This window comes from Filicampus tigris, chromosome 19 (genome assembly GCF_054856515.1).
Source record: "Filicampus tigris isolate MCC_2025a chromosome 19, RoL_Ftig_1.0, whole genome shotgun sequence".
Classification (NCBI taxonomy): Eukaryota; Metazoa; Chordata; class Actinopteri; order Syngnathiformes; family Syngnathidae; genus Filicampus; species Filicampus tigris.
In genome coordinates this window covers 8,059,031-8,082,889 of record NC_141235.1, presented here as the reverse complement: position 1 = coordinate 8,082,889, position 23,859 = coordinate 8,059,031, and the positions used below count along the sequence as shown (strand labels likewise).

Below are 23,859 nucleotides of genomic sequence, written 5' to 3'. Positions count from 1 at the left end.
TAACGTTATTACTAATGCCGATTTAATCAAGATAATTATAAACGTAATAAAAATAAGGTAGCAACTAATAAGAAAGATAAAGGTCACGTCAGAATATTAAATACCTTGAGTACAATCTAAAAGAAAAAACACACATTGACACTCAAGCGTCATGGTTAATTTATTTTTTCATGTGGCTTTGTTATGCAACAGTTGCATTTTTGTTTGTTTGTTCGTCCTCAGTTTATCGGAGTAGTGTGAGTGGGACTAAAACTCATGGCACGGCAACACCCAACAAATAAAAAGTCCAAAGGACTTATCCTCTCATTTTTAAAATTGTAAATGCACTCATCAGATTAGAATTGCATTATGTTGTTTTAGGGAACAAAATCATTCTGTCGTTGGTATTTTTGTTCTCTCCAGACTCAGTAACACTGCATCCATCGCCATCGTAAAAACTATTGGTGTGGCCAACCGACAGTGTATTCAGCGATGTATTGTAGCTACATTAGTGGTATAGCAGAGCTCTCAATATGAGAACGCTGGACACTCACACTCTGTCGCTTTAGATTGTTCATCATAAAAACGGATCCAGTCTTGTTATTTTTCATTTGACGCAATTAATTCCCCTCTTTGCTCCTTTGTTGGAAGTTCTTCTCTTTAGCATTGAGCGTTAAGAGAAGAGTCGCTGTTGTGGTTGGCCCCAGCAGCATTCCTCCTCTGGTGGCAAGCAGAACAATTACACAACTTGGGCCACGGTTGCGTTTAGTCCTTTTCCGGCACCAGCTTCAGCACTTTTCCGATGGCGATGGTTTTGCCTGGTTGGTGGAAAAATACGTCTCGTAAATAATAATTTAGAAAAGGCACAAACACAAACTGACTGAATGGAATGTCCTTACCTTCATCACGTAGCGTGAATCGCCCCATTTGAGGAAAGTCCTTGAAAGTCTCCATGCAGATGACTCCCGCAGCCCGGAACCTGGCGATACAAACCTGGTCCTGCTTAACAAAGCGCGGCCGCGTTTTACTTTTCTCTCCCGTCTTCTTGTCCACCATACAGATTAAGGCCTACAATCAGGATGGAAGTCAAAACAAAATGTTAAGAAACGACTGGAAAGAAAGAGTTGCACAGACTAGTCCACTGCAAAAGATAGCTCAAATTTGCCAGTCGCACTACTGCCACCGTCAGGCCAAGGCAAGCACAACAGCGAGGGCAGCACATTATGTTTTAATAATCGTGGCTTTCATACGCGCGATAGAACCCATTTTGCAGTCATAGATAAAAAGCAAACTACCAGAATATAAACAACTGCTCCAGCGAGGGAGGCTGGGCGATAACTTACTGAGATTTGCACCTCTTCGATGCAGGTGTGGAGGTGAAGGACTGCATTGTAACCAGGACAAATGATTGATTTGTGCTCAATGATAACAATCTGAAATAAAAGATGAGACATTTGGAATACAAAATGACAATCGTGTAACTTTCCAAGTGCAAAAGGGTTGCTGGGCAACGCGCTCAGGACTTATTCAAGCATTTTAGTGACTAGTTCATTGCGTGCTGTTCGGAACCTCAAAACGTTGCATGCGGGGGACCGTCATAAACCGATGCGTCACCTGAGCGTCAAAGGTGCGGCCGGTGTGGCAAAGGTTGTCGGGGCTGCACAAGATGAAACCAGGCAGGATCTCTTCTTCCTCGATGCCCTTGAGCCTCATCTTCAGGTTCTCCCCGGGACCTGCGTCATCAGTCTCCACCTCATCGCTTAGGAGGCTCAGTACTTCCACTATGTGCTGAAAATACATTTGTCAACACACAAATAACATGAGACAACCTTATTTTATGAAATCCTATTTTGCTTGCACCAGCACTATTATTTAACAAGTGGCTCAACTTGTGATTTTTTTTTTTTTTGACCTGCATGTGATATTTTCAAATCTTAACCATCTAAACTTAACAACAAATTGCTTTGTAAGCGGAAGACCCAGCTTCGGGGTGTAGTCATATCAAAACATTTTCCACCTCCGCTACTGAATTGCATCGATAATAAAATAATTTCTTTTGGACAATTTTTGCCCGGCAACTGTACAAGAACACATCTCACCCTGTTGGGCATCATGACCAACTGCTGGGCTTTGCTGATGGTTCCGGACTCCAGCTTCCCGAGAATGACTGTACCCATATCCTAAAACACACACAGTACTGTTAGATTATATCACAAATTTAGGACTATAAACTGTGACTTTTTTTTTTTTAAACGAGCTTTAATCTCTGCTTCTTAAAGATGCATCTTATTTGCAGATTTCTCTGGAAACTCAGAAAAATGGAGGTTATGGTTCATGAATCTTTCTATGAGTTCCATGTAAATTTTTAACACTTCTCATTTTTTCATAATAAATGAAGCTTATCCAATCCTTGTATGGGGGAAAAAAGAACAAAAAAAATAGTGGGTGCGCTTTACCTACTGGTGATCTCTATAATGCAATTGTTACAGTATTTATCTTCTCATTTCATTTTAAAACCGATTATGAATCACATTTACAGAGTAACAATGGGGTAGGCAAATCAAGATCTTTCAGAAGGTACTCCAGCAGTATGTAGGGCCGTCATCATTCTGTCACACATGGTTTCAAATCTGTAGCGGAGTCACACTATCAATCCCCAAGGCAGTTATTGCGCAATCCCGGGAATGAGGAATATCTACATAACGGGAACAACGGCACACGCAGAGATTCCAATGTGTGTGTTTTGTATTGGACGAAGAAATTCAGTCATTTTGGCCTCACCTTTACCAGAAACAATCTGACAGGCTTCTTCACCTGCTCACCTTGTACTTATCTACGATGGGTAGTCTGACCGGGCCGTTGATGGATCTGCTGAAGTTTGGCAAACTATCCAAGTGCGGAATAAATGGCAAACCCCTGGGGGAGAGCAAAAATCAAAGTGGTTCTTTAAAACACATTTCCTATTCAGCGAGTGTCAAAAAAAGTCTGAGTAACTGCCAAACACTTCCACTTACGTGTACCAGGGACATTCGGGTACGGGTTCCTTGAGGTTGGCACCTGTGAGTCCGGAGCAAGGCATAAAGTAGATGTCCTTTTTGGGGTTGAAGCCAACCTTCTTTAGAAATGGCACCAGCTTCTCCTTACACTCTTCATACCTGCAAGTATGTAGGACTTCTGTATCAACAAGTCACGTTTTTCACAACAGCAGCAATCGCACCCACGCCGTGTTCACCTGTCGAGGCTCCAGTTGACAGTGGGGTCGTCCATCTTGTTGACCAGCACGATCAGATGCTTGACACCTGCCGTTTTAGCCAGCATGGCGTGTTCCCGAGTCTGTCCACCTTTTTCAAAGCCCGTCTCAAACTCGCCCTTTCTTGCCGAGATCACCTGACACAGACCAGGAAGGAAGCGGTTGTTACAAAAAAAACCTACACGTCACCGTAGCAACAGAAGTCCAGTGCAAACCGAGGACGCCGTCTCCACCCAAATTTCGCACTAATAATGTACTGTGCTACTTTATAAGTGACAACACCGGCTTTCAGGAAGATAATTTGTAGAGAGTTTGTGTATGCAATGGGCCAAAATACAAATACAAGCATAGATACCATAGACTTGCTAAGTGATGAATTGACAACAGGAAATGGACATTAGTCCGTCTCACCAGGACAGCCAAATCGGCTTGTGACGCTCCTCCGATCATGTTGGGGACAAAGCTCTTGTGTCCAGGCGCATCCAGAATTGTGAAATGTTTTTTCTCCGTCTCGAAATAAGCCCTGCCCACTTCCACAGTCTTGCCTTTGTCTCGCTCCTCCTGGTTTGTGTCCAGAGCCCACGACAGGTACCTGCAGCCACCAAAAATTGTCATTGGAGGTACATATCGACGCAGTCTGGCTGAAATCCCGTCCGTCCAAATACGGTCAATTGAGTGCTTTCACAAATCAATACTATTGGTCTGTCTGCACCTCATCAGTTATTTATTTACTTCAGTGATTTGAAGTGGTGATAATTGGCTGAGATCAAATCTATGAACACTCAAAATGTCTGACGTGTAAAACTGTTTCGTCGTTCTGTGGAAGCCGTGTGTCCTAATTGTCACCGGCGAGTCAAATGAGTAAGGTTAGAAACATTTGAATAGGTTTGTTTTGTTTAAACTGATCTCTGTAATGCTTTGTTGCAGAAGGAAGGTCGTCGGTTTGGAGGCAAGTCTTTGCGTCCGCCTCATACTCTGGGGTTAGTCACCTAATTGTATTTATTGTGTTACTCATGGCCCTAAGACTTTTGAAAAAGCATTCGGGAGGATGACAATTACAAACGCATTTGCTTTTGTAACATAATAAAGGCTCTTTGTACAAGTCAGGGCTTGCCGTAAGCACAGATTGTGATGATGGCACAGAGTGCCATGCTCGTACCATTTAAATCAATAACAGGGTAATAAATTAGACATGATTTGGGGTTGGTGTTGTGCTGATGTGAGCGTGCGACAGTTGAGAGCAACATAAGGGTATAATACCAACTAGAACAAAGCTGCGTTTGGGGACTCAAGCAAGATGGCGTTTTTGGGTAGATTTCCTGAAAAGTCGAGGTTTTGGTCGATTTAAGCGTTCCGGACAACTTTTAAGACCCGCATCACATTATTAAGCAAGGTGGTCGAATGAGACTGAACAGAACAATCTGTTATATATGTATGCACCGCATCAACGTAATCGTGATGTCAGTATACACACGCATGTCCCCAGACAGCCACTTTAGACAAATAAATAAATAAAACAAAAAAATAACTCTGTAAATCTAAAATACAGAAAGGACACTTCTAAAACAGAACCCAAGCCGTGCTCACCATGTCTCTCTGTTTTTTTCTTTTGCCTCTCTTTCATATTTTTCCAAAGTTCGTTTTTCCACCATTCCAGTTAAATACCTGAGAGAAACACACACACGCACAAATATTAACTATAAAGGAGTACGTATTGGCTTACAGAATGTCCAATAACAATCATGTACGCTACTACTGCAGAAGAATGACCCACCCCCCCGAAAGAAATATATTTAAACTCCATGCTGGAAGGCATCCAACTGATAATTACAATTTAGTTTTTCTACATAGAAGTCAAATGTGGAAGACGACGACGCCACAATGTTTACTCACATGATCTGTCCACCAATAGTTGATTTTCCAGCATCTGACAGTCAAATAAAAATGATGGTTACAATATGAAACGTCGTTTCGAAGTCATCTTACAACAATGACGACGCAGCTAACGTTACGCACCCACATGACCGATGAAGACAACATTGACATGTTCTTTCTTGGGGGCGTCTGACGTTGAAGGCGCCACTTTGGGCATGGGCATCTCCTCCTCTTCCTCCTCCATGGTCATCTCCTCATCCACTTGGCTATCAGCATAGGGTTGACAGTCCCCCGTCGCCCCCGTGTCCTCCCGTCCGCCGCCGCCTCCCCCGCCCGGCTCATCGTTCTGCTCCCACGTCTCTTCGCCGGGTGCCATGTCTGCCTCTGAGCCGCCGTTCTCCACCGGAGCTGTGAACAAATAGTCACTGGCTGACTGCGGAAGCATAGTTCCTCAAAACTTTTAGTTTGTACTTCAGGTTTGAAATAAAACAATTTTGACACATATTTTCTGTAAAATGTGTGCCTTGGTTCAATAACGGCTGGGAACCTCTGGTCTAGAAAATGTGAATCCTCGTTGGGCGAGGTTACGGGGTCAAACTTTGCCCACCCCATAACCAATGCCAAATCTGCTGGGCACAAATGGACAACTTTAGTCCAATTCCAAAGCTCCAACCTTGGGCGTGCAACACCGTCCAATGCGAAGTCTATTTCAGACGTGGAACAGTGAGGTTGCATCATAACATTCACACAAGGCAGAGCTTGTGGTTGGCAAATGCCAGCATTCCAAATAAGGCTCACTATGTGAAACTTGAACAGAGCCCCCTGGCATTCCTGATTAGTTTGACGATTCAAACATTGCCACGAGGAAGCGGCGCACCCTGGTACTTGACCACACACCTCGTGTGCTCACACCGTGCGCTTTTATAACGTAACGACAGCCACATTCAGTGTTCATAGTTCATTCATTGTGGCTGCATACCGACAGTCTGTGGCACCTCCATGCTGGTGCCAACTTGATCGGGGGTACCTTAAAGGGAGGGGGAAAAAAAGATTTTGTACGATAATTTGTATTAATCGCATAATGTCGGCCGCGTTTGAGTAAGTGTAGTACTGTAACTTCAGTCATGAATGAGCTGTAATTGGTGACGACACGGAGTCGACGTGTTGCAAGTGAGCGACGAGAAACAGGCTAACTTTAGCTGCGTTAGCAAGACAGTTAGCAAGTTAGGCTAAGTTCCAAAGTGTTTCCTAGCTTTCGTGTATAACCTTACCGTCGGAAGGAGGCATTCCCGCGGTGCTGCTTTGAAGGAAGGTCGGCACGAACACCGGGGCGTTGAGGTTGGGAACAAACGGCTTGGCGTTGACGTTGAGTGCGGCGAAGGCGCATGGCAGAGCCGCCGAGGTGGCCGGGGCCTCGGCGTCCTCTTCCAGCTCCCACGAATCCGGAGCCGTGTCTCCCGGGTCCATCGCTCCTTTTACCAGAGTTGAGAAGCTAATCTGTGCCGGTAGAGCTGGTAGGTGTTTGTTGTTTTGCTAAAAAGGCGGTTAGTTACGAGTAGGTTTAAACTCTTGACAGCGCTGTTGGTGAACTTCCCATTGCTATGCTGCTTTGACAAGCATATGGAGCGTGTGCAGCTGACGAGAAAAAGCGTTTAGCCGATGTAAGTCCTGTGGCCACCGCTAGAGGCCACCAGCGGTCCCATGGCTGGCTGTGATCTTCGCTTTACGACGGGTCTCAGCTCAGCTCCGCGCCTGGCGGCTGCCACGTAAACTGAATTTGCACGCAGGTCGAGTCATATTGTATCACATTGAAGACCATGTCAATTTTATTGTCAAATCATGAAGGTGACACTATAAATGGAATAAATACTCTTGAACATGCAACAGAATTATTAAATAGTCCGAAAAATATTTTGAATTACTAAAAGGGAACAGCTAATTGGACTAATATATTAATTTGTGGTATGAAGTTATGAAACAACTAGGAATTCATGAAAAATGAATTAACAGAGTAGTAAAAACAAAAAACGTGATTAAAAGGGAACAGCTAACTGTGCTAACAATGTATTGTATGCTTATCTTTCACTCTTTCGCATCAGCAATTCCTCCAGCTGTGATGGCAAAAGTGGCCTCATTCTCAGGCATATCTGGGCTGCAAAAAAAAAAAATCAAGAAAACAGAAAATGATTCATATGCTGTGGAATAAATGCTGGGTTCCAGTTTGTGATTTTCTTATAAAGGTAATGCTTTGCATACCTGTCAAATATTTTGGCAATTCTCATCTCAGCGCGTCCCTTCCTCAAACTCAACCTTGTGGTGGAAGCGTGGGCCAGGATGTGCCCACCGATCGGCTTCTTTGGATCAGCTTGGAATCTAAAATAAGGGGGAATAAAACCAAAAATGCTTCGCCAAAGCCCCTAACGATGTTTCACCAAACGAGAACGTACCAACGTGTGATCTCTTACGTCATCCCTGCGCCAGGATCAGCGGTCATTTGGTTGGTCACAAACACAGCAACATTGTACTCTAAGAAAATGTAGAATACAAAATACCTTAATAATATCCATAATTTTAAATCCTTTAATGATACTCACTTCAGCACACAAAACAACTCTAATCTTGAGGTCTTACGTGGCGAATACACCATTTTTTACATTTTAAGCCGAGTACAGACATGCATAGCGATTTTAACATATTTTAACTTCTCTTTTAAACTCCTTCTCAAGATTCCCAAATGTAGTTGGAGCATCCTAGGAAATATAAACCTATAAAGTTTATGGAAGCTACATAGTGCCGGTTCAGACCTTCAGAGATCTTCTGCAGCCTGGAAAGCATCTGGGCCAGTTTCTGCTGCCTCTCTGCCAACTCACCTCGGCCCGAGAAGTCAACTCTGAACAGAGCCATGATGGAGTCAATAATCTGAAGAGCGCACATATTACAAACCTCCACTTTATTAATCGGGTCACTAAAATGTAAAGGCCATGGCTGCTCATTAATAAAGTTTTTCCTTACCAGAAGCTTGAAGACACCACCTTCCTCATGAAATTTGGCTGCTACAAAGTCCAATAGCTCCATCTGATGTTCACCTGAAGGAACAGCAAGAAGTGCTTCAGTTACTTTTACTTTTTACTATTTGGAGCTCATATCATAACTCCATGGGAGATATCTTAGATGAAATGTAAATACTTTATGTTGTTAAATGTAAGAATGCTATTCGAGCGTTCCATCTTTAAGATAAGCATGTTATTATTTAATTGTTAGAAATATGTAATCTTGTGGACTAGTCTGTTCTCCTGCTTCTTGTGTGTTGTCTCCCCCCCATTAAAAAAAACATGAGTGTAAGCATGTTAATTGTCCCTTTGTGTGAATTCTTGCCGATATGTGTCCATGGATGGATTTAATCTTGCAATAAAGATTGACATTAATTGTTAATTTTCCCAAACATCAATTAAAGTAATTCCTTCAAATACTCATCCCTCATGGACAGCATTTGTATTTTGATGTATATGATTACTTGTATAGGCCCGAGCATATAAAACATTGTCCAGGACGGCATCGTGGTCCACATTGAACCTCTCAGCGATATCTCTCAGTCTATCTGGGCGACTGCAATGGACATTCGTTAAGGGCAATTGAAATGAAAGCGAAGCAAGAAATTGACACAAAACGTGGACAAAGTTGTGCTCCTGTTAACATGGTGTCATCATCTTGAGGATACAAAGTGTTCTCCGTGTCAATGAAGATGACCTTCCCGCCTGAGTAGCCATCTTCCCCCGGGAGCTGAGCAGTGACTGGGACAAAAAAAAAAAAAGGAGTTTATTGTTTGTTTTTATAGTCTACATATTTTTGTGGTTTTGTGTATCTTAAAATGTGACGCCATACGCACCGCAAAGTGTGTGGGAAAGCTGTGTTTTTCCTGTACGGAACTCTACGGGATAACATCACACTTGTGGATTTAAAATAAAAAGACAACGAAATGATCAAAAATAGGACAATATCTCACCTCCAAAGGCTTCTGTGATAGCCATACTCTCCATTCCTCCACCCAACAGTTTACTGCATAGACAAAACCACAGCAAAGTAGCAAGTTTGCAACCCAATTGACATTTTTCACGAGCCAAACATATTTGCTTGGTAAAATTACAACTCAGTACAACACAAAGTCACGTCTTAACTCAAACTCCTGACTCCCGGTTGTGATGTGGAAAACGTGCTTCCTCTTGGCACTGTACTCAAAGGCAGTCTGGAAACCAACATTCTATGAGGACAAGAATGATCTAAAAAGTTGCAAGTGCTCAATCTCAATCACACCAATAGTCTCTGAAACATTCACGATTTTTACCAGCATTTTCCCAGCAGCCTCCTTGATTTTTTCCACTTTTGCTTCAGACAATCCCTTAATGTTGCACAAAGCCTTGCGGGTCGTCATTTGGATTCCCTTAACAGTGCAGATGCCCACTGTCTTGAGCTTTTTGATATCTGCCATATTCTGTGGTGACCAATGGGAAGAGATGTTAGAAGGAATGGTTTCATATCTAGACGTTGTTTGGGTGATGAAATTGGAATTAATTGCAGTTACTTACTATCCCATGTTTTTGTAGAAGGTCAATGTCTTGGAAAAAAGAATCCTGTTTGGAGGAAACAAAGTGGATGTTGGACTATCTGGAAGAGAGTGCTGATTTGCATTCATCAGAATGTTCATTGTTAAGAAATGAACATTAACTCTTTAGATAATTTTAGCTCATGTAGTGCTGGTTTGAAGTGAAATTGTGTTTTACCTCTTCATCCTGAAAGGAAGTGTCGTCTTCAACAACTTGATCCTCTGAGACTTTCATTATGAATTGTGTGCTCACAACCTTATAGGAACTGCCCAAAAAATCGTTTTAGCTACCGTAGCTCAATTAGCTTTAGTCGAGGGAAGCTAATCTTCTGAATATTAGCTAATCACTCTGTTGGTACATTATTTCAAAGCCCAACAACGTAATAAGTCTTACCAGTAAGTAGTGTAAATATTAGTAATGTAAACAGTTTATGTGGCCTTTAGCAGCTTAGAATTTATATATTAACTTTGAACATAAGCAGGACACCTGGTACAGCTTCGTGTCCACCAAGTCAGTGGCGGGAAGGGGAGTCTTGGTCATGATAGATTCAAGTAAATTGGGATTTTCGTATTTTTGATAACTAGTTGAGCCACTGAACACAACAAATGGTGAGTTCAGGTGTAGGGGCCATTTGAGGGTTTCTGTCAAGGAATCAGTAGTATTTTTAAATGGTGGATATTATTTGAACAGCATAGTGCACTATTTGGGATTATAATTATGGTATTGTCCCCTAATTACTCCAAAATGTGGCATAAAAAGCACTTGGGACCACAAGAAATGCTCAGTAAATGTTAGCTACCACTTGTAAATTAGAACAATGATTTTCCTTTTTTAATACTCGTTTCTTATTTTAATTGTATTTAACTTACCTGTAACCAAAGAGCTACAAAAATACATTTAGTATTAGAGCCACCTAACATTATTTTATCTTAGATGGAAATGAGATGACTCATCTCAAGGGGGGGCTCCAAAACAAATATACCTGATTTACTTTTTTTGCAACACATTGAAGACAATACTTAGTTTAAAACGACTAAGCATTATATTGCTATACAATGATCTTTCAATAATATTCAGAGCACAGTACAATGTTAACCTGGGACAGAAAGACAACACACAGCAGGGCCCCATTTAGCTTACAGAAGCTTCCGAGACATGTTTATTTCCTATAAACAAATATTGAATGTAATAATGTCACTTATCACATGACTCAGACCAGTGTCTGAACTTAAACATGTCCTGCACAAACAAGTAAAGGAATGATTCTGAAAATGTTTGCCATTTCAGAACACAAAAAGCTGACTCACAATCTGTAACCTTTAACTATATTTTTCCCCATTCAATGTAGCCTCTTTTTCCTGCTTTCCCTTACAACACTCAAGTCAGGATGATGTACTTATTTATACATATATTAAAAAAATGATGGAAGCAGTGCTCCTGAAAATCAGTCTCTGCGTGATGTTGGCGTAAGGAGAGACAGTGAGACAGATATGTTAAGACACGTCGTCTTCGCGCTGGATCCGACGAGCCAAGAGTGATGGAGTGACCTAAAGGTTGCATGACTGGTGTGAAGCTTAGGCCTCTTTTTGTTTATTGTTACAGCAGTTCTTTGCGTTCTCTCTGTCTCCCCTTGCGGCCACCAGCCCAGCATTATTGTGGCAGCAGATCCCCTTGAAATGGGCCACGCATGTTCCTCAGATCTTTCCCGGGGCCGACGGCATCATGCCTGGCATCCCACCAGACATTCCGGTGTTGGGCCCCAACAGGATCTGAAAAGAAAAGTTCGATATGTCAACCATGTACTGTCCATTTTTGTTAGACACTGAAAACATAAGATGATAATCTATATATGAAATGTATAAATTAAACTAACCTTGTGTAAATGGTGCATTGCATATAAATACATATTAATAATGGTATTGGATGATTATGCCAATTTTCTAAATGTGGAGTGTAATATCGTAATTGAATTTCCATTAATTGTGCAGCCTTACATGATGCTATTCTGAACTGCTCCGGATGATGTATACGGCACACTTATACATGGTGTACATTGTGTTTGTGGCTTGATATTGGTGGTATTAAGAGGTGGATTAAACTGAGTAAGTCTCCACTGAAGGTCCAAGTGCCAAATCCACAGCCCCTGGGTTGTTGGATGCTATTAAAATAATCCCATGTTGTCCTGTTGAAATGGTCATGGTTGTTACGACAATGTGAAAATTACCTGTCTCTGCTGCTGTAATTGCTGCTGCTCCAGCTGTAGCCGCTCCGTCTCAAACACCACAGGCAACACCAGGATCATGAAGGACGTTGTTCCCACCCAGAGGGCCGAGCGAGAAAAACTTGAATAAAACGAGACGACGAGCGTCAGAGCAGTTTCCATTTTCAAGTGAAAATTGAACGATGGGTTAGTTGGCTGTCGCTGGGCTTGACTACACAAACGGAAGCAAATGTACCTGTAAAACTTCTTGGCCAGTGAGACCGAACATTGTGCTGAGAAATCAGCAGCTGTGCGAACTGTGTCAGGAAACATCTCTGTCAGGCCCCACAACCTCTCCACCAAGGTCTCATCAAGCTAAAAGAAGAACACACCAACAGAGACACATTTTAGCTCACCTGAGTTTTATTTACAATTTAATTGATGTGTAGTAACGCACCCTTAAATATTTAAACAGCCTCTATGCACTTTTGGTGACATTTGTGTTCAGTGGTGTGACGTGCCATTTTTTGTAATGAACAAACAGCCTTGGCTGAATAAAAGTAGGTTGGTCCCGCTGACTTATCGACAATCTGATTCTCCTCAAGCAACGAGCTAGCTAGTTAGTTTCACTGCAGCATTACTGCAGTTTTAGCTAGAAACACCAAACAAATAAATACAAATTCATGTTTAATAGATAAGTTAAATGTGTACCACAGACTGATTAGGAACTCACATCATCGTCGTCGTCGTCGTCGTCGATTTCGTCCTCAGGGGGCCGGGTAGCCACCGGGCCCGCAGCCGGGGAAAGCTCATCGATTCCGGCCATGTCTTCTTCTTCTGTCGCGCTACGAGAATGACTCGTCGGTCAAGCAGCGCGCAAGGAAACTAAGCTGGGCAGCCAATACAACAGTGTCGATTGCTAAATTACAGTATTTTTAAGAACTAATGCTAAAACTAATGCTAGCAAGCGTGCATCTATGCGATTCTGAGGTCACCGGCGGAACGCATGCGCGTTGGCAGTGGCACGTCAGGGTCGGATGACGTCTGCTGACAGGGGTCATTTGGTACGTTGCCTAAATTAAGTAGCGCCCTCTAGCGTTTGGGTGTCTTAACGCAACCACTGACGTTGTTTTGAACCGAACAAAAATAACTTGTTTTCGCTTACCCAGTTCCCTTGTGGAACATCGCCTGAGCATGGATCCAAAACACGTTAAAACGTTTTTTTTTTTTTACATTCAACAGTACGTGAGTGGAAACTACTGTGATCAAGGTGCAGTCGATGAAGATTGTACATAATGCAGCTATGTCACTCTTGTATAGGAAGGGTTTAAATACAAAATACTACCCACTCAGCATTTTCTTTATCATTAAAGTCCTGTAGTATATTTGTGGCTTTAGCTTAGCCGTTTTCCCTAAATCGTTTGATTAAAATGTATTTATTATTTTGTTAATGCACATTAGTTAAATAAGCAGCATGTACTATAAATGTTTATTTTACTAATATTTTATTTAAAACATGTTTGTAAAATAACAAAATATGTAAATGTTTATTTTACCATTACTGTATTTTAAGTTTCTTTTTTATTATTTTAAATAAATATGTAAATGTACTATTTATTCCTGATGCTTTTATTTTATTTCGTAAATGTGTTCATTTTAATATTCTTTTTTATTATTTTTGTGAACATTTAACAAGATACAAGTAAAATAAACGATAAATCATCTGGAAAACGTCTAATTTAATTTCTAATGTACGGGCCATACTTTACATACCTATACATTCAATAATGTTTTTACTTCATTTTATAAGTACTGTAATTTGATTGAAATCAATTACACATAATACAATTTAAAAGCAATTATTCAAAATGCACATTTTAACTTCTCTTTTTTTTTAACAATATCTGCGAATGACCTGTCCTATCTGTCCGTTTGAAAACTCAAAAAAGTTTACACACTCCTGCGTTAAAGCATTAGCAGACACGTGACATGACCAAAACGATAACAAGCTGTAATATATTAACTTTACAACGTTACGCAACATTTACTTAAACTCTCACATTTGTCCAATGTCGAAAGCATGTTTGACTTTTTTTACGTTTACGTAAAAAGCCAGTGTTTTTATTCCTGTTGTTTTTGAGGGACGCAGGGATTCCTTGTTTACATCCTCCCGGAGTACGCGGCGGAGGCGGGCGTAACTCCGCCCTCATTCTTTGACCCTGACGTCATTGTCGCTTGTTTTTTTTTTTTTTTTTTTTTTTTTTTTTTTTTTTTTATGAATGAAAGAATCCCACCTCAGAGAGCAGCGAAGTCATTCCGGGAAAAGGCGGACTGACATTTTGTCGCTTCGAGCAGCGGTGAAATTGTCACATTTCGGAACTACGCAGCCACCGAAGGGTGTTTGCGAGTCGATCGCAACACGGACGCACAGTAACCATCGGGAATTCGCCAAATAACCCAAGGACAAGTGAGTGGGCAGCTGTTTACTTTAATCTCTCATAGCCGACACCGCTGATGCTAAAGATGCTAACAGCTCAAATTACTAGCATGTTCAAAACGTCGTGGATGATGTCTATTCCCTGTTAATAATAATAATAATACATCACGCTATTTGCCTAACAAATTGGATTTTCGTGTAACTACTCGTTTAAACACATGTAATAGCAGCACATTTTTTACAGTCATGCTAAAATGGATGTCGAACGCATGCTATGGCTGTTTACTATTACAGCTTTACCCGAAGCTGGCCAGCTCCTCTGCCAGTATATAGGAAGTGACAATGAAAATATTTAGTCGTTTACGTGGTCTACATTTATGTGGTTTTAAAATAATGTCGCTGTTGCGTGGCGACGTCGCGTTCACTTGTTGCTCTCGGGTTCGGTAAGCTTACATGTAAAACCCAGCAGACCTTCTTAGGTGATATTTTTAGCCGAGCATATACGCGGATATCCTGCTGTCTTGCGACAAATATAGAAACGGATCACGGGCTAGTTTTGCTTGGATTTTTGGCTGGCCGTAGCCGGTTTAGCTTTTAGCGGGGCGATTGGTGTATTGCTGAATCACCATGACTTTACGAAACGACAGTTTACAGTCTCACCGGCTGTTGGGACGCCAGTGCGGTTGCGGCTACTTCACGCCCCACGCTTTTCGGGAAATTCCAGCAACTGTATGCAAAATTGCACAGCGTTGTAGTTTTTATTTTATAAACAATAGTCGTTCCTCACGTTGTCAATCAACACGTGCTTTGAGGAAGTTCACTGCTGAGGAAAATGGAGTTAAACATAATTGACGAATCATTTCTGCTTTTAATTAGATTTTGTTTCCTGGAATGCGGTCCAAAATGACACCGAACGCCAACAGGTTACTTCAGTTAAAAAAGAAACAGAAAAAAAGAAAGTGAAAGTGTAATAACCTTGAATAAAAGGGGTAATTATCATACTTGCTGGAAGGGTGTCCATGAAGTTTCTTTACAATGTTATTCATTACAAAAGTAAATGAATAGCCTAGAATACACCAACATGGACACTGCACATGTCTCCATAAATTTCTTGTGTTATGCACAAATTGTGAAGATGGATGTTGACCATATTGAATCGGATCAGGTCAGGCGAGTAGAGAGGTTGCTGCACTGTGATGTTCTTCTCAGCCAGGAACTGTCAGATGCTCAGGGCATTGTGAGCAGCCACAAGGCATAGTCCCAGGACTTTTCGGACACACCCTGTAGTTTGAGATACCTCATCTATTTGAGGATGTTATTTTTTTATTCTTGTAAAGACACTTTGTGGACACTCCTGTAGTATTTCTGTCACGTTCAAGTAAATCCGGAGAAAGTGCGTCCTTTACTTCTTCAACAATTCAAAACATATTTCAAACCTTGACTGAGCACGCTCAGAGGGATCGAAGTGCTTTCGTACATTAAATAACGGAAGGTCAACATCAACCAGGAAGTGACAATTCTTTCACACGCAGCACACTTCCTTCTCAGCTCGACTTGAGAGCCAAAAACAAAACAAAAATTAACGCATTGACACAATGAAAGAAAGTATTGTCGCCATGCAGCAGACACTGTCGCCGCTGTGGTCCTGCGGACTTTTTTTGCCCAGCATAAAACCTCTTGTTAAAGTCATCGTGACAGTGACCTGACATAAACCGTAGGCCCACACCCACCCAAACAACTGACCTTAAGAGGAATGTAGGAAGTCACACACCGCCTGTGTGGACTTAATGCGAGATATGACGATAACGTTTCTAAATAGAGCTGCTCAAAGACGCCGCACGGTTAAACGAACACTTCTGCTAATGGAAGCAGGAGTTTCATGTTACACAAAGGCCCATAACCTTGATGATTAGGAAACATTTGTGGTATCTGTGAATAAGACGTATAATTTAGCATGTCGTACTATTTTTCAGTCTTTCATCACTTTCGTTTATGTTTGTGATTTACTACTTTTGATGGAGCTGTGGTTAAGAGTTTAATAAAATGTTTTTTTGAAAGAAAAAAGTATTCCTTAGTATTGCATAAAAACATACAATAAACCCTTTTTGCATCATGATGTCATGCTGCAATGCCCACTGACATTATGCTACCAGAGGGCAGTATAACACAGACATGTATAGTTCAAGAGTTTCACACCTAATTGACGTAGTAACCTGCGTTACGTTTGTTTCACAGAGGATAAAGAATATATGTCTGAGATTATTGGTAAATTCTGTCTACATGTATTGCTGCACCATTTGTGTTCAAATTGCCGACATCAATACAAGTACTGCAACATTGATGCTATTTTCGTTAGCCAGTCTATTGCGTTTTGCGTTGTGCGTTAGCAATAAGCTAGCTGATGTGTGTGAGATTTGTGGTTTGGTTAAATATGCGCGTGTTCTGTAGGGCTGCAACTAATAATGAATGAATCGGATGAATAAAAAAACAAAAAAAAAAAAACAGACGCCTCACAAATTTGTTATGATTCACTTACGGGTTTGGTCACTTGACGTGTCCGAAAATAGGCAAAAATGTTGATTGTTCTCCAAAGTAAAAGCAGATTGATTGAACACAAACAATCAGCTTGCTTTTATAGAGCGCTTGAGAGTATTATCTGTTGAGAAGCTGAAATTTAGTTAACCGAACAAGTTTGTTTTGGGAATGTGGGAGTCCGAAACACTTTGCTCTTACAGGAATAAAGATCAGTGGGCAGAAAAGCAGTGATGCGGTAGTGATACCACGTCAATTCCCTCATAACACTTACCCATCAGCTAATCAATTTTGCTCTTCTGCTCAAACAGACCCTCAGTGAACAGTAATTGCTGAGTCATCAATTCACTTGTAAGCCATACAGTGTAAATAGAAGTCAACCACCGATCTACGTATTCAACGCAGCTCACTTTTTGGGTTACATTTACAAACAAAATTCGGCTATTTGCTCCACACAAATGTATTAATTTATTCCCAATACTCTATTGACTTCATTTCATAGCATTTCTTTTGGCTGCACTGCTTCCGGTATGTATGTGGTATTTTTAAAAAATTTTTTATTGTCCAATCAGATTTCAGCCTCACTGTTGCCATGTCAAGATAATCTGCCCAGTGCCTTCATATTCAGCCGTGCTGAACTTGGATTACAAATTCATCCTCACAGGGCCAGAGCGCTGACTCTTTATGACATCGGCAATTATTACGTTTAATAATCATTAACATTGTTGAATCTAATATGTTTTTTGTCATTATTGTCAGCACAGTTACACGCTGTCATGTGTTTTTGTTTAGTAATAATGCATTCCGTAATGGCAGCATTACTGATTTTAAATTGCAATGTACCACCGTAAAATTGTTATTTTCCGCAGTAGCAGGCACCAAAACACACATTTTTGGACGGTTGGCGGTGTGTTGACAGGAGGAAGTGTTGCTTAGGACACCTGCTTTGAGCAAGCACAAGGCCAAAAGCCTTGGTAACTTCCCCCTTAGCATGCCAACCAACAAACAAAGTGGGCCTGTCACTTTCACACGCACACACACACACACACACACACACACACTTCCTGTGATATCAAACCACAGAATTAGATGCGAGTGTGTGTGTAGAGAGGAATGAGAGCTGTGGCGGCTTCTCCTTTTCTCTGCCTTGCATGACCGGCGATCTTGTGAGTGGACGCAAATGTCAGGCTGGATACGAACCAAAACGGCGTGATGTCCTGACTCGCATGTGACCACTTACCTTTAAAAAAAACAAAAAAAAACCCCCATTCATTTCTGAATGGTGTTTGTCTCTTCGCAGAGTGTCTGAATCTGTGCTGACTGGTTCTTGGGGGCGGGGGGAAACCCGAGGAGAGCGGGATCATGACGACAGAGAGAAACAGCAAAGCCCTGAAGGTAACATGCACAAGCAAGAAACAGTGGGAACAATTTCCATTTAGACAGTTACACAACACTGATTTCAACCTCTTAAAAAGTGATAGTCGGGTTTTTGAGTGAGGCCCAAATTATCTGTATTTTTTTTCTTTTTTCTTTTCATGCCTTTTCCAATATTTGGCAGGATAAAATTCCGACAAATGATTAATCAGCTGATTAATGAAAAAAATGTATACATAATAAATAAGATCATTTCTTTTTGGGTCCCCTGAACGCTTACAACAATAAAAATATGAATTACAGGCAAAATATTTGACAGTTTTACATTATTTTGCCCTTTTATTATTTATTTAACTTAAGAGAAAAATCAGCCGATTGATGATTTTTGTGTGTGGGGGGGGGGGGGGACTAAAACTCTTCTCCTTACATCTACATACTTCCTATTTAGACAGTTACACAACACTGACTTCAACCCCCCACTAAAAAAAAGTGAAAATGGGGATTATGAGTAAGGCCCAAATTATCTGTATTTTTTTTTTTTGGATGCATTTTCCAATATTTGTCAGAATAAAACTCAGACAAATGATTAATCAGCCGATTAATTAAAAAAATATGTAATAAAATAATTGCTTTTTGGGTCCCCTGAACGCTTACAACAATAAAAATATGAATTACCGGCAACATATTTGACCGTTTTACATTATTTTGTCCTTTTAGTATTTATTTAAGAGAAAAATCAGCCGATTGATGATTTTTTTTTTCGGGGGGGGGGGGACTAAAACTCTTCTCCTTACATCTACATACTTCCGTAGCAATATTTTTGAAACAGACATGGCTCTTGACTTGAGCATAAAAAAACAGTAAGTTATTCAGCAAATAAGGGCGAATCAGTTCCTTCCCAAAATAATCAGTGAATCAAATGCCGAGGGAACAAATATGCAGGGGAATTACTGTACTACAAAAGACTTGTTGTGTAAACCTTCAAAAGTAACCCAAGTTAGCTAAACCAGCGCTGGGTCCAAAGGCGACCTTTCTTACAGCAAGCGCATTGGGTTGAGAATTTGACCCAGCATGTTGGGTCCAGATTTTGATCCAACAAGGGGTAAAAACTACCCTTAGTGATGAGTTAACGCTACCAAGAAATCAGTGTAGCTGTGGCTAAAAATACAAATTGTACTGTACATTTTTTGAAAGGAAAAAGAAGAAACACCTCAAAATCAAATGCTACCCAACAAGCGGGTTAGGAAAACAACCCAGCATTTTTTTTTTCTTTTTTTTTTTTTTTTGCGTAAGATGCTTTTTTCTCACCCATGTTCTCTCATCATCCTTCCGCTCATTCAGGTGAAGCAGGAATGCGGCGAGAACGTGCCCTTCCTGTCCGACAGCGAGCTCATGTCGCTGTCGGTGCGCGAGCTCAACCTGCACCTGCGCGGCATGTCCCGCGAGGAGATCCAGAAACTGAAGCAGCGCCGGCGCACCTTGAAGAACCGGGGCTACGCCGCCAGCTGCCGGGTCAAGCGGGTGTCCCAGCGCGAAGCACTGGAGCAGCAGAAGATGGAGCTCCAGAGGGAGGTGGACCGGCTGGGGGCCGAGAACGCCGGCATGAGGAAAGAGCTGGAGGGCCTGGGCGCTCGCCTGGCCGCGCTGCAGAGGTTCGCCAGGGGCCTGGAGGGCGGAGGGGGCAACCTGCTGGCCACCGCGCCGCGCCTCAACACCGCCTCCGTCATCACCATCGTCAAGAGTCCGGCGCAACCTCCGCCGCAGAGGGACCACGAGTCTTCCTAGGCTCTGTAAACTGACTGAGGGGGTGTGGGACGCACACGTACACACACAAAGGAACACAAGAACAATATCGGTAGGATAATACTAAACATCAGTGCTATGCTAATTCATCATTAACGCGTGACATCATCAAGGACCAGCCGGGCTTCTTCTCAGTAGAGGTGCTTGCCACTTAATGGCAAGATGGCAAAAGTTCCCTTTTTTTGCGTGCTTAGAATGTACAGTACTTTGCAAAAGTCTTATCAGACCACCACTAGTCCTTAAATGACACATTCCCTAACACCAGGGGTCACAGAGCTTTTTGAAATTGCTGGCTTTGGTGGCATTTTGGCGCTGACGTGAGTTGAGGAGCTCCATTGAGACAAAAGTAGGCCTTTGCTGCTATTGTGAGGCATCTATAGGCAATTACAGTCTAGTTAAAGTCTTGTTGTGGGTCGTGTCAATTACTTGCGGATTTTTGCTCTTCTCCTACTGTAAATGGTAAGGTGAAAGTGGAAGTCAACTCAAAAAAGTTCTTCACGAAAATAGGTTCTATGAGCCTCCACTAGTCATTATATAGAATTATGATTAAAATTGCATTTGTGGAGTATGGGTTAAACAGCAAATATGAGTTGAGCAGCAAAATCCACCCATTTTTAGCCACCTCAGGAGGCGGCCATTTTGTCATTTCTGTCGATTGAAAATGACATCACAGATGCTTAGGGCTCAGATAACGACCAGTCATGGCTCAGCTTCAGAAAACAGGTGTGCTGTGATTGGTGGTTACTTGAGGCCTGAGCAACTGTGATGTCATTTTTAGTCGACAGAAGTGACAAAATGGCCGCTCCCAGAGATGGCTAACAAACGAGTGGATTAACTCCTTATTCCACAAACACAATATTGATAAGAATGCCTTGCTTCAACTAGTGAAATTGCATAGAACATATTCTTGAAAAAAATATGTTTGGGTTGATTAAATTCCAAGTTTGCAAATTGAAACATGGTCATTCTGGCCTAACAAGACTTTCTCATCGTACTGTACATTGGTGATCCATCCCACAAACAGGATGTGCTCAAACTAACCGAAGCTAAGCCTCACTTACTGTTCACAGCTCAAACCGTTTCTGTTTTATGCGACCGAAAGGGCGAAGCTTCCCCCGCTTCTGCTTTTTGGGAACGCCACCAAAACAAAAATCAAACAAAAAAACAAAAAACACCCAAACTTTGCAGTTGAGCTTCCCCTACAGTTCTACAAACTTCTGCATTCCAGGTTATTTTGCTACCATTTTTTTGTTACCGCTACCTTCAATGGCACAACAGGGTCGTGGGAGGTTGAAATATCCCGTAATATGTATTCAAAGCAGAACATATTAGAATTGTTTTGGGGGGGGGGGGGGGGGGGATTTTTGGAACTCCTGCTCGAGGATGACTGATGTTCAGGGTTTGTAAACCAACACAGTGCCTTCAGTGCGTGTGGGAGGTATCAAACCAAACCTGCTGACCGTCCATCACACTTTTTTTTTTTTTTTGTCTTGGCTAAACTAGCACACAACTTGTCCTACGGTTCCTAGCGTGCAGAAACGCTTCTGCCCCACGTTGGCAGCGCGGCTCGCTAGCCGAAAGTCACGACGGCGACCGCTCGACTCCCCAACGCACGTTGGCCATCGTTTAGCTCCAAAACGCGGCGACTCACTCCGCACACATTCCTCTTTACGTGTTCTTTATTTGTAATGTTTGTACGTGCCGTCGAGACGCAAATGTTGAGTGACATTTATCAGAGATATATTCTATATTTTATTTGTATTTAAAAGTAGATATTTTGACAAGACAAGCTAACTGAGTGCTGTGATGTTATGTATGTTTTCAGTACTTCCATAGTCGGGGGGGGGGGATTGGCGGGGGGCGGGGGTATTTTCATGTGTAATTGTAATGTGTGACAACAATTCCTACTTCACGAAATGTTTAATTATTAGCTATGTAGAAATATGCTCGAAGCCGACGGCCATATTGCTGTGTGATGACTCGTGCACGTGTTTTTGCCATGTTTGTACTGGCTTGCCATAGTGGATTCATGGAGGGGTATTATTTTTTTATGATTTCTTTTATGTTATTAGTGTGGAAAATGCGACAGGCTGAGCTGAAAAGAGATGGGAAGAGAAATGAGGAAATGAGAGGTCGGGAGATGGACGGATGATGGAAAAAGAAAGTGGTGAAGAAAAGATGGGGAAACGAAGGTGTAAAGCGTATTCACTTGAAAAAACCTGCAATGAGATGAGTAATTACAATTTTATGAGCAGACGTCATGACACAATTAGACTTGTGTTGAAAAATTATTCAAATACACGAAGTTTATATTTAGCTATATGAATATGTGTGGTTATTAAAAAAAAACATTTATCTATATTTCCAATGTCTCACCTCTTGTCAAATTGTGCTGGATGTTTTGTGATACTTGCAAAACAAAAATGGTCTTTGTATTTATTGTACTTTTTCTATTGTGAAAATTGAAGTACATCATCTATTTTATATATTAATTATAATAAATGTTGTACATATTGTACATAAAATCGTGTGCTTTTGTGGTTGTATAATTTTTTAAAATTTATTTATAAGCAAAATTGCCTTCTCTCGAATCTTAGAACACTCTCCTACGCTTCCTCTGTTTCATGTTTCGTATGGTACACACCGTGTCACCATACAGCAGTGGCTACTTGTTAAATCAGCTGATTGGCTGATTCCAAGTTTGAAAACACCTGTGATTACACCTGTAATCAGAGCACACACCTTGGTTGAACATGTCCATATGGTCAAATTATTCTCAACCTTTTCCACGGGTGCCCTCATTTCCGGCCACACCGGTTTCATGAGTTTTGTTTAAGTAATTCTTTTGAACCACAATTTAAAAGCAATGTCTAATTTCCATTTTTATCATAACGTTTGACAGGTTCAAGTAATTTCTGTGACCACTGTGTGGGTTTCTTTCATTAACAGAGAGGTACTAATAATTTAGTCCAGTTATGAACACTATCTTGTTTATTTGAAGTAGTATCTTGCTTTATTCCACTGCTTAGGTTGCTGTTTCTGTGACTTGATCCTGGACAAGAGGAAGAAAATTGATGGATTCATAGAGTCCACTACCCAGGCTCCGAGTCCACTGTTTAAAATCATGTTTGATAGCATAACTGGCCTTTGAGGCGAAAAATCACGTGCCGGATTAGAGTTGATTCTTCCAGAAACACGGGACACATTGGTTTGCAATACTTGCTTGCTTACTTATTTACCCAGTCAGCATTAGTCATCATTTAAAAATAGGCAGACATGGCTCCTCTTCACGTAATAACAGGAAAGCAGAAACTAAAAATGCCACATGATCCGTGTCTTAAGGCCCGACTTACTGGTTTCTATTTCCTGATAATAAACACACCAAAAATTCGAGGAGTGCCTTGGCAGGTGTTTATATGAATCAATGTGTCCACGATGACACAAGAATGTTTCCGCAGTATCGCCGTGTGTCATTGGGGTCTATGGAATCTGTAGGCCTCCCCCTGGTGTACATTTACGGTATTGCACTTGGCGAGGCACGCCAATGAGTCATTCAGGCACTGGGCGCCGTTTGTAGTAGTTCGTCCACTAAAAAGTCTTTTGACTCTGAGTCATCTTTTCGTTGGAAACAAGTATGTAATGCACAAAAGTGAACTGAAGTGAATTCGGGATTTGGCTCCAGGGTGCTGCTGAGGAAAAAATACTCCACTACACCAGGTCAAGAAGAGCGTTACAACAAAAGCAATGAAATAAGAAATGTACAGTATTACTTATTTTAAGCAAAATTATCTGCCAATACAAAAGGAAT

At 41.4% G+C, this 23,859-nt stretch overlaps 4 protein-coding genes across 7 annotated transcripts; 1 reads left to right on the top strand and 3 right to left on the bottom strand.

The window, feature by feature from the left end:
• Positions 1-142: 142 nt before the first annotated feature.
• On the bottom strand, positions 143-6,774 carry gspt1 (G1 to S phase transition 1). 2 transcript variants are annotated; one of them, XM_086016165.1, is made up of 13 exons: positions 6,376-6,774; positions 5,246-5,512; positions 5,123-5,156; positions 4,817-4,894; positions 3,641-3,821; positions 3,212-3,366; positions 2,994-3,134; positions 2,802-2,895; positions 2,079-2,159; positions 1,594-1,767; positions 1,323-1,412; positions 879-1,047; positions 143-797 (listed from the first exon to the last, which is right to left on the bottom strand). In XM_086016165.1, the coding sequence occupies exons 1-13, from the start codon at positions 6,569-6,571 to the stop codon at positions 745-747; spliced, it is 1,713 nt and encodes a 570-aa protein (XP_085872291.1). In that variant the 5' UTR covers positions 6,572-6,774; the 3' UTR covers positions 143-744. The 2 variants fall into 2 exon arrangements, with proteins under 2 accessions (XP_085872291.1, XP_085872292.1); XM_086016166.1 differs by lacking the exon at positions 6,376-6,774 and adding an exon at positions 6,084-6,120.
• Positions 6,775-6,912: 138 nt separating this feature from the next.
• Positions 6,913-10,235, bottom strand: dmc1 (DNA meiotic recombinase 1). Of its 3 annotated transcripts, none has more exons than XM_086016171.1 (13): positions 9,883-10,235; positions 9,688-9,732; positions 9,447-9,593; positions 9,280-9,362; positions 9,108-9,160; positions 8,991-9,032; positions 8,823-8,895; positions 8,619-8,710; positions 8,117-8,190; positions 7,909-8,023; positions 7,570-7,630; positions 7,361-7,477; positions 6,913-7,256 (listed from the first exon to the last, which is right to left on the bottom strand). In XM_086016171.1, exons 1-13 carry the CDS (start codon positions 9,937-9,939, stop codon positions 7,187-7,189), a joined length of 1,029 nt encoding a protein of 342 aa, XP_085872297.1. In that variant the 5' UTR covers positions 9,940-10,235; the 3' UTR covers positions 6,913-7,186. The 3 variants fall into 3 exon arrangements, with proteins under 3 accessions (XP_085872297.1, XP_085872298.1, XP_085872299.1); XM_086016172.1 differs by having other exon boundaries at positions 9,280-9,347; XM_086016173.1 differs by lacking the exon at positions 6,913-7,256 and having other exon boundaries at positions 7,552-7,630.
• A 596-nt stretch (positions 10,236-10,831) lies between these two features.
• On the bottom strand, positions 10,832-12,971 carry tomm22 (translocase of outer mitochondrial membrane 22 homolog (yeast)). The gene is made up of 4 exons (XM_086016846.1): positions 12,639-12,971; positions 12,162-12,280; positions 11,930-12,047; positions 10,832-11,474 (listed from the first exon to the last, which is right to left on the bottom strand). Exons 1-4 carry the CDS (start codon positions 12,729-12,731, stop codon positions 11,400-11,402), a joined length of 405 nt encoding a protein of 134 aa, XP_085872972.1. The 5' UTR covers positions 12,732-12,971; the 3' UTR covers positions 10,832-11,399.
• A 1,204-nt stretch (positions 12,972-14,175) lies between these two features.
• Positions 14,176-22,581, top strand: maff (MAF bZIP transcription factor F). The gene is made up of 3 exons (XM_086017310.1): positions 14,176-14,372; positions 18,175-18,269; positions 19,590-22,581. The coding sequence occupies exons 2-3, from the start codon at positions 18,237-18,239 to the stop codon at positions 20,031-20,033; spliced, it is 477 nt and encodes a 158-aa protein (XP_085873436.1). The 5' UTR covers positions 14,176-14,372; positions 18,175-18,236; the 3' UTR covers positions 20,034-22,581.
• The last annotated feature ends 1,278 nt before the right edge of the window (positions 22,582-23,859 follow it).